The sequence below is a fragment of the Marmota flaviventris genome, chromosome 8 (assembly GCF_047511675.1).
Source record: "Marmota flaviventris isolate mMarFla1 chromosome 8, mMarFla1.hap1, whole genome shotgun sequence".
NCBI lineage: Eukaryota > Metazoa > Chordata > Mammalia > Rodentia > Sciuridae > Marmota > Marmota flaviventris.
In genome coordinates, this window is record NC_092505.1 from 11,725,330 (window position 1) to 11,739,935 (window position 14,606).

The 14,606-nt window shown below is 36.7% G+C and overlaps 1 protein-coding gene across 4 annotated transcripts in view; it reads left to right on the forward strand.

Moving 5' to 3' along the window:
* Scaf4 (SR-related CTD associated factor 4) overlaps positions 1–12,656 on the forward strand; it is a 58,872-nt gene extending 46,216 nt beyond the window's left edge. For all 4 annotated transcript variants that reach the window (XM_027929116.2, XM_027929118.2, XM_027929117.2 and 1 more), the window contains exon 20: positions 11,502–12,656. In XM_027929116.2, the coding sequence (XP_027784917.1) occupies positions 11,502–12,439 (938 nt within the window). In that variant the 3' untranslated portion in view covers positions 12,440–12,656. The remainder of the gene's footprint in view (positions 1–11,501) is intronic.
* The last annotated feature ends 1,950 nt before the right edge of the window (positions 12,657–14,606 follow it).

Consider the following 14,606-nt stretch of genomic DNA (forward strand, 5'->3'; position numbering starts at 1 on the left):
TAATCACATTGCAGTATTGCAGTACTAAAGGATCAGTGATTTCAGTAGAGGTATTACTGGTATGCTCCAGGTGTGGAGTATTGGAGCTGATGCTTCTGGTTTTCTCTTGGTGCTCTAATGTTTTCTTTTAAGTTCATAAAAGGAAATGCTATGCTGACCAGAAAACTTGTAAGCCTAGAAGTTGACACTGAACTCTCATTTCCTCACCTGTAAAGGGGAGTAAAAGTGACATTGACACACCAAGGTGTCATAATTATTCAATGGGGGTAAAACATCCGCCACAGGGTAGGCATTTAGTGAACAGTGGGTGTTATTACAGGTAAGAAATGATGTTTAGAACACTTAGGGAATATTTATACTTTGAAATCCTAAAATTCCTTTGGTTGTAATTCTTTCTAAATTCTTTGTTGGCAAACAGGAAAATAACTTATTAGGAGGAAGTATATCTTGACATAGTTGCCTCAGATATTTTCAAGGTAGATTAGACTATATCTTAAGTTCACACACTAAAAATTCCTTTATTTGGCTTACTGAGAAAATGTGTGTGTTAAATCATCGTGGTGTTCATTTAAATAGCATAACTTGCTATCTAAATTGGTTCCATTGATGATATCCAATAGTTATCTTATAATGGAAGATAAATGTGTCATTGAGACTTAACTGAGCTCTTAGATCATAATTTCTGAAATATGATAATAAAGTAGCAGGGGCCAAACAAATGTTCAAGATATCTCCAAACAGTCTGTTTTGAGGCTTGATTATAATGGGAAGAGGCATTAGGATGCCTTAAGGATAATTTGGTTTAAGAATTTTCTGTATTATCAGACTTCAGTGTGGGCATTAGTTTGGAGTGACTGCTGGTCTCTGGATCTAGGCTGAGGTAGTTCGCCTGACCCCTGCTACTATATATGAAGAGAATTAAATTCCCATCATTAGACATGATTCTTTTGGTGATACTGGAAATAGAAGAATACCAGATATACAATAATAATTTATTACTAATTGATTTTAAAGAAATCTGTACTTAGTAGCTCACAAGCCAAAGTAGTTAGCACAGGGCTGGTTTCATAAAAGCTAAAGATAACATTGTGCAGTTGTTGGTCATTTAGGAGAGGAGAAAAATTAAAGATCACAGCAATTCAGTTCATTCTCTTGACTGTATCTGTGTTTACTTTTCTCAAAAACTTTTGTATAATAATGTATCTCTAACATGATGTACAGCATATTTTTATTAAAAAGTTCATTGTAAATGTGAAGTTTGGGTTACTTTGGTGTTCCAAACAATAAAAAAAATACACAAAAAAAAAATGTTTGTTTGTGTTACCTATCTCTACCGTGTTACCAGGCTATCCAGAATGTTTTCAAGCAAAAACTAATGTCGGTTGAATTCATTCCTTTGTGGATAATTAAAGCCTTTTGTCAAATACATTTATTCAGTAATCATTAATATAAAGAGAACCTCTCACCATTTTTGTTGCACTACTGCAAATGATGGTAAAGTAAGAATTGAGTATTTGTAAGATCCTTTTTTACTTACAACTTTTGTAGCCAGAGGCTTTAAAGAGTCACAAATTATTGGCCTATTAGGCTGAATTGCTAGGCAAGTGTTGTGATAAACTCATTCCCTGTGTAGCCTCAGTAGATATTTGACTTTATCCTAAACTTGGGCACCTTGAGAAATATGGAGACAAAATTGATTTGTGAATTATTAAACACTTGTGTTTGCTTTTGTGCAATAGTTATGATCCCTAAAACTGCCTAGGAGGCAAATGATTTTACCAGCCATTTCAGAAATTCCTTTAAGATAGGTATTTAATTGATGATGATTTCACTTAGCTTTGGATTTCTTTGCCTAGTCTCTAAAATTTTGAGGTTTTTTAGAGCTAGTAATTTTTAACAACATTTAAATTAGAACATTAGAGCACCAATCTTTAGTAATGTATTAAGTCATTAACGTTGAAAGAAAACCTGGAGAAGATTCTAGAAATTAGGAGTTTTAAAAACATAATACAACCTAATTTTAAAGAACAGTTTTTACACTTTAATATTTATTTTGAACTTTAGTATATGATTTGATTACGTTAAATTATAAGGCAGAAAGTATGATAGATATTTGATTTGGTACCCCCAAAATCTAATGACTTTATCCTGTTCTTCATGAGCTTTTAAACATTTTATTTATTTTATTTTTATGTGGTGCTGAGGATAGAACCCAGGGCTCACGTGTGCTAGGTGAGTACTCTACCACTGAGCCACAACCCCAGCCTCAGAAGATTTAAAATATTTGAATTGGTATTTCACTTGTGTTACAGAATAGAAATAGTTCTTAAACATGCGTTACAATGTCCTCAACTTATTATATGACATTATTCCGTGCATAAAGTAGTGATTTTTCCACAACAAATATTGAACTTGGAATATGAATTTATGCATGAATATACACTATATATTCTCCAAGAAGACTCAGCACTTCAAGCAAAACACGAGTAGTCATGTGCAAAAAATCCAGAGCACTTTTACATTCTCTTCATGTCACCCTGGGCTCTCTAGGCTGGTGTAGAATACTAGCCTGAAGACTATATTTAAACGTAAATATCTCTGAGAGACATCTTGAGGAAGGTGGGAGAGCAGAAACTTTGGACTCTAGGTTGATTTTGGCAGACAAATATTGCTGTGAAGAATTTCAGGTAAGACTTTACCAGGTTCACATTAAAAATAAAATTGCCTATGGACAATCACATTTATGATAGGTTAACTGTGTATTTCAAACTTACTTTCTCTAATAGTGAAATTCTTAACTTTTAAGTTGTAGCTGTTAGGCTTTGTCAATTTTTATAAAATTCTTCGCAATTAATATGCAAGCTGAAATTCTAAAACACAAATATAAGTGATGTGTAGGAAAAAATGAGCATTCAAATTCTACTTTACATTATTTTGCAGAAAATCCATGGAGTTGTGGTTTTGTGGGGTTTTTTGGGTTTTTTTTTCCTACCAAGGATTGAACTCCGGCATTCAACCACTGATCCGCATCCCCAGCCCTATTTTCATATTTTATTTAGACACAGGGTTTCACTGAATTGCTAACAGCCTCACCATTGCTGAGGCTGGCTTTGAACTCATGATATTCCTGTCTCAGCCTCTTGAGCCTCTGGGATTACAGGTGTTCACCACCATGCCCAGCCATGGAGTCTTTTTTAAAAGATGGTAATCAGTCTGATTTCAGAGTTTTTTTTTCCCCCTTAATGTAGATGTTATGGAAACATAGCTTAATATTCCCTTATGCTAAAAGTGAATGAACTATCTCAGTATACCTAAAATATATATTACTAAAAACTGAAGTTTCTCTTAAAGATCTTCCTAATATTCTGAGGAAAAAAATTTGCTTATATAAATCTTAATATCATGCAATCTAAATGAAATATGCTTCTCTCATTCTTGAAATCTGGCTCCTTATTCTTCATTCTCAGCTGTCAGAACACAATGCCTACTATAAGAATCAACTGGGAGTGTCTTCAAAATAAATGTACCTAAGTACATTAATTGGTGAATCTAGGCAAAGGAAATACATGTGTCAGTTGTACTGTTGTTGCAGTTTTCTGAAGGTCTGAAATCATAAAAGGAAAACACTTTTGTTCATTAAATAAATGTTTACATATTTTTATATTTGCCTAGAGGCATTGGTGGAAGAGATAAGAGTGGTTGATACATTTTTTTCCTTCATGCATGTGAAATTCCATTTTAACCTCATGCAAAATGCCACCACGACTGTCATAGTGTTGAGATCAAATTTTAAAAAGATAGAACAGCTTGGAACAGAAAAGGAAATTCATAGAAAAACACATCCTTTTTCAAAAGTCCAGTTTTTCCTAAGTTTATGCAGAAATAATTCTCACCTTCCAAGGATCAGATTTCTAGACCTGTTGCCTGTTTTTATCCCAAGAGGTACCTTCTCTTTGACATTGGGCATCACCTTTGCAATTAGCATTATTGTGTGCCAGGCACCCTCCCAGGTGCTAACAATACCATCATGAACAAAATGAAACCTACTTTCTTGGAGTTTATATTTAGTAGGGACTTGGATAACAAGTAAACTAATAGCTGTACAAGGAGATATTCCTGTGAAGATAGACTGTTAGGGGATTTGAGGGTATCACACTGATGTGCCATTTTTCAATTGGATGAAAAAACAAAAACGTGAAGAGTAAGCTATGTAAATACAGACAAAAGACATTTCAGGTAGAGAGGTAAGAATAAAGAGGAATCTCAATTAAGAGGGAACTTGATTTGTTTGAGGGACCATAAGGGGCTGATACAGTTGGAGAAGGTTAAGCCCCAAGTAAAGAGTGACAAGAGGTGAGTGCAGACAAGTGCAATACGAAGTGGTACAGGGTTTTGGCTTGCGTTGTGATCTCATTTACATTTTTCAAGGGATTATTGCAGCTATAGAGAACAAATAATAATGGAAGTTGGTAAAAGTGGAATGAATGGTGTGTTTGGATTCTGGTGCAGTGAAGGCATAAGGGTTTGCATTCAAAATGTTTTGAAGACAACCTTTAGAATTGCCTCATTACTTAAGTATAACTCGTAAAAGAAGTCAAGAATAACAAGATTTTTACCTAAGCAATTTATAAAGTGTTTACTGCCATTCCCGAGATACACAAATGTGTAGGATTTGGGAAGTGGGTATTAAATTTGAATGTTGGCTGTTTTAACTTTGATACACAGGTGCAAATGTCAAGTAAACCAACTTAAATCTAGAGATGTTAATCCTGGTGATGAAGATCATATTTAAAGACATGGGGCCTATAAGGGTTATGTAGGGAGAAACTATGAATAGAGAAGTGGCAAGAGGACAAAGTCAAAGAATCCTTCAACATTTTTTAGCCTTTGGGAACACGGTACCGAGCTAAAACATACATAGTTTCACCTGCCAGGAACTCCTCCAGGCCGTTGGTATATGGTCATCATTTAAGCCTTAGAATCCTATGAGATGAACCCCATTTTATAATTGAGAAAACTCCAACCAGTAGGCAAGGGTGCGTAAGAAGGAAACATTATGGAGACCATGGGAAGAGCCTTCATAGGAAAGAGGGAGAGATGAACTGCCAGATGGCATTGATGATTCAAGATGCTGAGCTTTGCCAGCTGGAAGGCTCCTGGTGACCTGGAGAAAGAGATTTTCCTGAATGATGGTTCAAAAACCCAATGACAGATGGTCAGAAGAAAATGGGAGTTGAAGACAAGGGTACAATTGTGAGGTTTGCCATGTAGGGGAGCAATAAAATGGAGTGGTAGCTGAAAATATACAGGATGGGGAAGTTAGTTTTGTTTTCCTAAAAATCCAAATAATGTTAGCATGCTGATTATTCAGCATCGATAGGAGAATTTTGGCACAAGAAACAAATGCTAGGTTTATAGGTAAGAGGAGGTGGATCGAGGATAGAAAAACAAAAGGCTTCGTCTTTGAAATATGGATGGTCATAGACCGAAGGAATAACTTCACTGGTAGGTAGATGAAAGTCCTTTTTTTAAGGTAAACTAGGATAAAATGAAAGATGGTGTGTCCATATAATGGACTGTTACTTGGTAATAAAATAAAATGAAGTACATGCATAGGGTGCTATAAAACATGGATGAACCTTGAAAAGGTGCCAGGTGATAAAGGAAGCCAGCCATAATAATAGTCCATGTGTATGAAGTGTTGAGACTAGGCAAGTCCATAGAGACAGGAAATAGGTTATGCCTATCTGGGTGGGGGTGAAAGGAGGAGTGATGGCTAAAGAATGCAGGGTTTCTTTGGGGGATAATGAAAATGTTCTAACATTGATTTTGATGGTTGCCAATTCTGTGAATACACTAAAAAGCATTAAATTGCATGCTTTATGTGGGTAAGTTGCAGATTACATGAATTTTATCTTATGTGAAGTTTTTATGGAATAAACAAGCTAGGAATAGACCGAAAATGAAGGAGAAACAAACATGAAATAGGTAGGACATGAATGTGTAAATTGACTAGAAAATGTTGAGATTGCTCACCAGAATTAGGGGCACACTTGGGGTTGTAGTTACAAAATTTGTGAATGACACCAGTCAGCGTGCTGGGGTTGGTGTGACCCTCAGCCATTTTTAGTGTAGATTAGGTAGAATAGTTGCATTTAAAACAAATGTTGGGTTCCTCCAGGCAGCTGTGGTGAGGGAGGGCCGTGGACCTGGAAGCAGGTAAGGAGAGACATAAGGGTATTGGGGTCATGAGTCTGATAAGGTGAAGATTGAGGAATGGAGTCTCAGAGAGAATGACCTGGAAGGAGGAGGATCAGAAGGGGGACTACCTGAAATGAGAATTGAGCAATAATTGAAGTTCCTGGTGATGAAACTTTCATTACCTTCCAGAGGTGGTGGCTGCAGTAGAAAAGGAAGCCAAGGTCATTGGCTGAGAAGATATGGAGGAACAGACTGCTTTGTTCACTCTGCCCTTCCTCCCTAACCTTCCTTGAACCTCCTCCCTCACGTTTTCATGTAGGAGATCCGTACTTTTAAAAATAATAATAATAATAATTATATATATATATATATATATATATATATATATATAAAATATACATATATTCTACTTAAATTTTGCATCAGCTAATGTGGTTGGTCTCTCCACAGTATTTAAATGACACCTTTTGTATTAAACATTTTATGTGTCTCTCCCCAGTAGGTACACTGTAGTCCTAGGCAGAAAACCATCCTATTTAGTGTTGTTGTACCTTTTGCATACATTGTTTACATTCTGCTGCGATTGGTCTCCAAGAGAGTGATCTCCCACTTCCCCCACCTCCCCTTTAGTCTTTTAGTATACTTTTTCCTTTTTTTTTTTTTTCCCCACATAATAGCAGTGGTGTCTCCCCTTTGTTTTTTAATTGTGCAATAACCATTTTTTGATTATCATGGGAAGTATGTAGATTTGTTATTTAGAGTTGAGCTCCAGTGATTTCTTGTCAACATTGAATACTGACTTTCATGGCTTCTTTGGTCTGTCCTGAACCCTTGCATTAGAAATTCCTGTGTCTAATACAATGTTTTGTCAGGTCTGATCTATTATTCCCTTGTTTCTTTTGCCTATAATAATACTGTGACTCTACTCTTCTAAGTTCTAGATATGCACATAATCAGCTTCTTAAGCACATTTCCACTGAGGTATTCCAGACCCTCTGACTCAGTGTGTTAGTACCATAAGAAACATGTTAATTTGTATTCAAACATTGCTTCTGCATTCCTGGTCTTGCATCAAAACTTCACCCACTCTATAAGTCATTCATAGCAAGAACTCTGTTCCACTAAATATCTTAAATTTGTCTCAGCTTTAGCACCTTTCTTGGGGTTCAGTCTCATCACCATCTACTAGATTCTTGGAATGAGAACCCAAATACTCTGCAGTATCCTCCTCCTCTTTGCTTTCCTATACACTTCTTTCCTGAAGAATCTTTAGAACAAAGTGTCAGACCAGGTGCAATGGTGCACACTTGTAATCCCAACAGCTGAGGCAGGAGGATAGCATATTCAGAGCCAGCCTCAGCAAAAAGCAAAGCACTAAGCAACTCAGTGAGATCCTGTCTCTAAATAAAATATGAAATAGGGCTGGGGATGTGGCTCAGGGGTTGAGTGCTCCTGAGTTCAATCCCTGGTATCCCCCCCCCCCAAAAAAAAAGGATCATTTATCCCTGTTTTATCTGGGTTCCTTATGGCATGTAAGGCCTCTGAATTGCCCTGGTTCATTTGACCAGCTTCAAAAACCTCATCTCCTATGTTTTCTCAGTTTTCATCAAGTTGTTCTGTTTCATTCTCTGAACAGAGCACTTGGGTGCATCACTTTGTTGTAAGCCTTTTCAAAAACTATTCCTTTTTTGACCAGTAGTGTCCTTCCTTACATTGGCATTGTATGTGCTCTACTTCCATTGAGACCCAAACCAGACATTCCCCTTAATTCCCACTCAGATCCACACATCGTCTTTATCAGTTCCACCTTTTTTTATCACCATACTAGTTTCTGTCTTCTACAAAAATTAAGGTTTGTTTGAACTAGACTGTCCCTTTGAAGAAAGGGAAGATTTTATTTATATTCCCAGCCTGTTAGACAAGTTAATAATATAAAGTTCAGATGTTCACTGTGTGTGTGAATGAATTTGATTTTTCATCTGTAACTCTAGGAACATATCTTAGTGTACAGCGTATTTCCAGATAAAGTGAATTATTGCTCTTCATGCTCTTTTGACCTGGAAACTCAATATGTATTCCATTGGTATGAACTTTCTGTCAGCTTTCCTAATAAAGATTGCCTAATAAAACTTGAAGTTCAGATCGCATATCTACCTTTTGCCACCTCATGTATTTTTAATTAAATATCTTTTATTATAAAAGTAATATGTGCTCACTGCAGAAGAGGAAAGAGAACTACAGCTAATCCAATAAAAAAAGAAATCTACCATCTACTTCTGGTCCAAAGGCCATTGGGTCTACAGACTTAAAAGGAAATCAGCTTGACACATCTTCCTAACACTATTTACAAAATAGGGAAGATTTTTGGGGTATGATCTTTTAAGCAAATCCCAAGGACAAATACCCATATGGGTAAAATGGATGAATTGCGATTTTTTTTCTTTATAAAAATTGTGCTGTATAGGAGGTTTTAAGTATATGATTGTCATGTATGTGTTGACCTTGTTAACAGTCTATATACCCTCAAATGCATGCTATAAAGGACTTAAGAGGTGCAGTCCTAGAGCCTCAGATTTGTTTTATATAGAATTGTTTCCAGTTTTCTATTTCCTGAACAAGGTTGAGGTCGTTTTGCATTCTTTGGCCACTCTCAGATTGATAATTCAGAAAACCAAGTCATGATGAGGAAATTAAGAATGGGACCTTTCCATTGCCCTGTAAGAGTCACCGTTTGCTTTTGAAGAATACTGAACTTAATTCTTTTGTCATAATAGGTATTTTGAAACCCTCTCCCATTTTCTAGCATTTAAAAATTTTGCCTTTGCCCTTTGAAGCTTAAAGAAATGTGCTGGAGTATACACACTGACCTTCAGAACAGTAAACATTGGTCCTTTCAGTTCTTGAAAACAAAACTTTTCATATAAAGCTGATGGAAAAAAATAAAGTTTGGTTGCTTTAAAATGCTTCTGTGTAATGAGATCTCTATTAAAAGAAGCTTTAACTGAGTATGTACATTTTATGTTGCTTTGAACTAAAGGCCACAGATCTAGAAAATAACACTATTATTTTAGAATTTAGAATGAGAGGAAGGACATACCTTAGGTACTTTTGTTTTTATGATATATATTCAATTATATTTACTTAAAATGCTAAGAAGAATGTTTCGGTCTGCCACTAGATCTCATTTGAGTCTGAAATACAGTCTAGGTGGTGGTCCTGTGTGTATTCGTTGTCCAGGATTTTCCTAACTACAGTCTGAGGGGACAAATTAAAATCTATCTTTTTGCTGTTACTCAGTATACTTAAAATTTCCCCAGCCACCAAACTTGACTTCAAAACATGCTGGGTATTGAGGGAACAGGAGGAATTGATGAAGATCGTAATTATCAGAAATGATAAAACTGTTCTTTTTGTAAATCAAATATTTAGTGTTAGGACTATCTAAATAAGATGTATGGAATAGTAATTTCAGTAGTTAATAGAGAGGCACTGAACCCATTCTTACTTCATTTGATGTCAAGTGGAAGTGACAGATATCACTGCTATGCCTATTTTATAAACCTGGATACTGCGGCTGGGGTTGTGGCTTAGGGGTAGAGCTCTCGCCTAGCATGTGTGAGGCACTGGGTTCCATCCTCAGCACCACATAAAAATAAAATGGTATTGCATCCATCTACAACTAAAAAATAAATGTTAAAAAAAAAAAAACAAGGGTATGTGTCCAAGATCACTCCTGAGAAAGTTTATATTGCATAAGTGTATTTCTGTTTAAGCATTTAGAGGGCATTTTAGTAAGTGCCCAAACTGGGCAGCGTTCATGTCAAAATAGTTATAATGAGTATGGCTCAGTGTTAGACACTTGCCTCGAGTACATGAGGCCCTGAGTTCAAACCCCAGCACCACCCCAAAAAAGAAAAGTTATAAACTAGATTTCTACGTACACGTTTCAGGTTCACTTCAGTGGTTAAGCCTGACGAAAATTGGATCATGTTATGAATAACACAAACTGAAGAAGAAATTCTCATTTATTACATTAATTTTTTTATACAGAAATTGTAGAAACATGGAAAGACTTTAGTTTGCAAGTTATAACCTAAAATAACATGATGGGGTGGGGGGGAGAAGCTGAAAAACTAGTACTAAAGAATTGAGTCATTTTTCTATTAATTACACAAGCATTTCTATTGCCATTACCAGCTCATAGCATAAACCATAACTTGCTCAAAGATTTTCTGCAGTAAGTGGTAAATACCATGTTCTGACAATATCTGGAGCACTTTTCCATTATCAAAGTAACTCCTGGGGCTGGGATTGTGGCTCAGCAGTAGAGTGCTCGCCTAGCACAGGCAGGACCCAGGTTCAATCCTCAGTACCACATAAAAATAAAATAAAGATGTTGTTTCCACTGAAAACTAAATAATAAATATTTTAAAAATTCTCTCTCCCCCCGCCCTTTGGGAGTATTTACCTTATATTTGAAAGAAAGAAATTGAGAGAGATTTGGTGCCTATTATGTAAGTGGAGAACCAAAACAAATCCTTACTTCTTTTCACTATGATTATAGATGTTGAATCGTTGAATTTGTGTAACTCTCAGACTAGAATGAGAAGCCCTCATGTAAATGAGAAAGTGAAACTAGTAAGTCATTGTTACCATAACAGCATCAGTTTATTCATCTTGGAAGAATGAACACCTAGCATTATTCAGCAGTCTTGGCGACCTGGCAGGTTACACATTGTGCTGTTCTATGAGGCATTTTAAGACTATAGACTGTAGCATAGAATCATTTTCTCACTGGATTTTCTAGGTCAGTGGCCTCATTTTTTTCCTAATCTAGTAGTTATGTTTAGTTAAGACTTAGACTGAGATTTTGTTAAGGGTACACCTGAAATACCCTTTGCTTGGCTTCAGTAGTTATTGCTGGTGAATGCAATCCTTTCTCTCATTAGGTTTTAAAACATGTTTCTCTAGTGTATTTGGAGTGGTGAAACAGCTTCTACTGAAGCCTGCCGAAGATTTTGACCTACTCTTCAAAAATTGGTGTATTTGTTTTCTTTTCCAGCTTGCTTTTGCCTCCATCTATATACTAATTACTTACAAAATGAGTCATTAATAGATTCCTTGCTTTAGGTACTGGACTCTCACAGTGGACGTGGGATGCGTTGGTACAGATTGATACATAGCATGAAAATTAAGATTCTAGATTGAATTTCATTTTGCCTTTAACTCCACAGATAACAGCTAAAATTAGAAGGCTGTCTTCTGTGGCATTTACATTTTTTATTTTTGTTGTGTTTTAGGCACTCAAGGAGTCACTCCTGGTCCTGTAATCGGGCTCCAGGCACCATCTACTGGTCTTCTGGGTGCACGACCTGGCCTCATCCCACTCCAGCGCCCTCCAGGAATGCCTCCACCTCATTTACAGAGATTCCCTCTGATGCCACCCCGCCCCATGCCACCGCATATGATGCACAGAGGTCCACCACCAGGACCAGGGGGCTTTGCAATGCCTCCACCGCATGGAATGAAAGGGCCCTTCCCACCACATGGCCCTTTTGTTAGGCCTGGTGGAATGCCAGGGTTGGGGGGCCCAGGGCCAGGCCCAGGGGGTCCCGAAGACAGAGATGGAAGGCAGCAACAATCGCAGCCACAGCCACAGCAGCCACCTCCACCACAGCCACAGCCGCAGCAACCACCACCATCACAGCAGCCACCACCAGCCCAGCAGCAGCCACAGCAGTTTAGAAATGATAGCAGGCAGCAGTTCAATTCAGGTAGAGACCAAGAAAGGTTTGGAAGAAGATCTTTCGGAAATAGGGTGGAAAATGACCGGGAACGGTATGGGAACCGTAATGATGATAGAGATAATAGTAATCGTGAAAGGAGAGAGTGGGGAAGAAGGAGCCCTGACCGGGACAGGCACAGAGACTTGGAAGAGAGAAATAGACGTTCTAGTGGGCACCGAGATAGAGAGAGAGATTCTAGAGATAGAGAGTCTCGTAGAGAGAAGGAAGAAAACCGAGGAAAGGAAAAGCCTGAGGTGACAGACAGGGCAGGTGGTAACAAAACCGTTGAACCCCCCATTAGCCAAGTTGGAAATGTAGACACTGTTTCAGAACTTGCTAAGGGGGAGGCCGAGGCCACAGTGGTGAAACCTTCCGAAGAGTTACCTGCTGAGGCTACCTCATCCGTTGAACCCGAAAAGGATTCTGGCTCAGCAGCAGAGGCTCCTCGTTAGAGACTGGAATTTGTCCCAATGTGACAGTGACACTTCTGGAGTGTAGAGCTTGAGGTGTACAGATGCTGTATTATATTTGCTCCTGCTATATCACAGCCCCGCAGTAGTTGGTGGGGAATTGTAAAGCAATTTGATTGCTTCCCTTCTATTTAAAAATAGCCACAAAATAACAAAAAATACTGAAGATATGAATAAATATTACCCTTTTTTGCTGTAACTTTTTAAAAGTTTTGACTTTAAAAAGTTTACAAATCGTAATTAGAAGTGCTCTCTATTTTTTTTTTTTTTTTAATTTAAGACAAGGTAACGGTGAAAGCTCCTCAAAACAATAGGGATGTTTTTAATAAACTCTATTTTCGTAACAAACTTTAATGTGTGCTATTCTTCCTACACTGCATTAAGGTAGAAAAGGATTGTTCACCATCAAAGTTTGAGCTCTTATGTATTGGAGTCTAAATTAGACTTGTTTGATGGAAATACAATTTTATGTAGTTACTCTCAAACACTATCATTTGTAATTTTTTTGATTTTTAGCATTTTAATCATAAGTTTAGCGGTTTGTTATTTGAAAAGCTTGTTAGTGTTTGCAGTTCAATCAAGGTTTTTGTTTTTTTCCATTGGCTTTGTGGTAATGTCCTAATTAATTTGTAAAAACATTTTATTTGGGGAGAAATTGATTCCCAAATCATAAAACTGTACCATAAAATTATCTGTTTACCTTGGATATTACTTAGGTTTTTTTTTTTTTTAATCATCCCATTAAATTTTTCCAAAAAGGTAAAATGAAATCAAGGTTAACATTTGCAACCTGAAAGCTTTTTGTCTTATTTTATATAAGGACTTAAATGCAACCTATTGTTTCTTATAAGCCTTGCCTGTTGCCTTTCTTTACTGTTTTAATTTCCCTGCTGCTCAGAGGTAGACTGAATTTTTTGCCACATAAAGTGTTTTATCTCTTTTGCTTATAACTGTTGGGCTAACTGGGAAAATGGATTTAAGTTATTCAAGAAGTATCACTTGAAAACATTTGAAACCAAAACAAGCCTTCATAAGAAGCAGTACAGAAAAGCAGTAACATGAAACTGCTTACCCAGTCCTCCTAAATTCTTATACTGTCCTAGTTTCCTAGTGCTGAGTAGGTGACTTTGTTTATCTGCATCCTCAGTGAAACTACATTATTTTACTACTTCTCAGTAAGATCTGTATAGACGAGGATAATGTATTTAGGACAGCCTTCTACCCCTGCCTTTAGAAAAGTCCATTTCATATCTGTAAACTTCAATTACAAAACTTTTCTTTAGTTTTGTGTTGCTCCAACTTAGGAAGTTTTGAAGCACTAACTGAAACTCCTTCCAGATTTCAAGGACTTCGGTGTTCCTGATTCCAGTTTAAGCTTCTACTTCCAGTTCAAAGTATTGACACCACCTCATTTGAACATGAAAACAAAAGCAAAAACACTGACTTTTGTAGTATGACTGCACTGTCCCTGTTATCTGAGTCATCCCACAGGAGCAACAAACTACATTAACAAAATCTGGAAATACTGTTTAAAATTCTCTTATCTGAAGACCATCTAACCACTTAATGAGCATATTCTTTATCTCAAATCTGAACTTTGGAAACAGTATCTTTTTCAAATTTAGTTGTTCTAAATGACCTCTTACATTTCATAAAGTACATATTTATGGTAGAGAAACCAAGAATAAACTACAATCCTATCAGAAATCTATACAATTCTTAACTGTCATCCAGATAGTCACAAACCTTCGATAAACACATTCTCTCACAGGTACATACATATTTACATCAAAGGAAGAGAACTGATTTCTCTAATTCACTCAATTGCAACTTGGGTAAAGTAAGTAAATTCTTAAAGACTAATATTTTAACAGCCAGAACAAATATTTCCCTGGTTCTACCTGCTAGTACTTGTAGTATCATGAGAGGGCCAATCTGAAGAAAACAGATTGTGCCAACTTCCACTTTGTAAAGTTAAATCATTCTGATAGGTAGGTCAATTAATCTTAGCTAACTAGGTGTAATTAGCCTTTTACAAGTCACTAAAAATTATGAAAGGGCTTTCTTAAACCATACTACATGCTTTTGAAAATAAACTTAGGTAATTTATGAATCAAAATGCTAAGTCACTAAGCAGGGAAATTCCCCT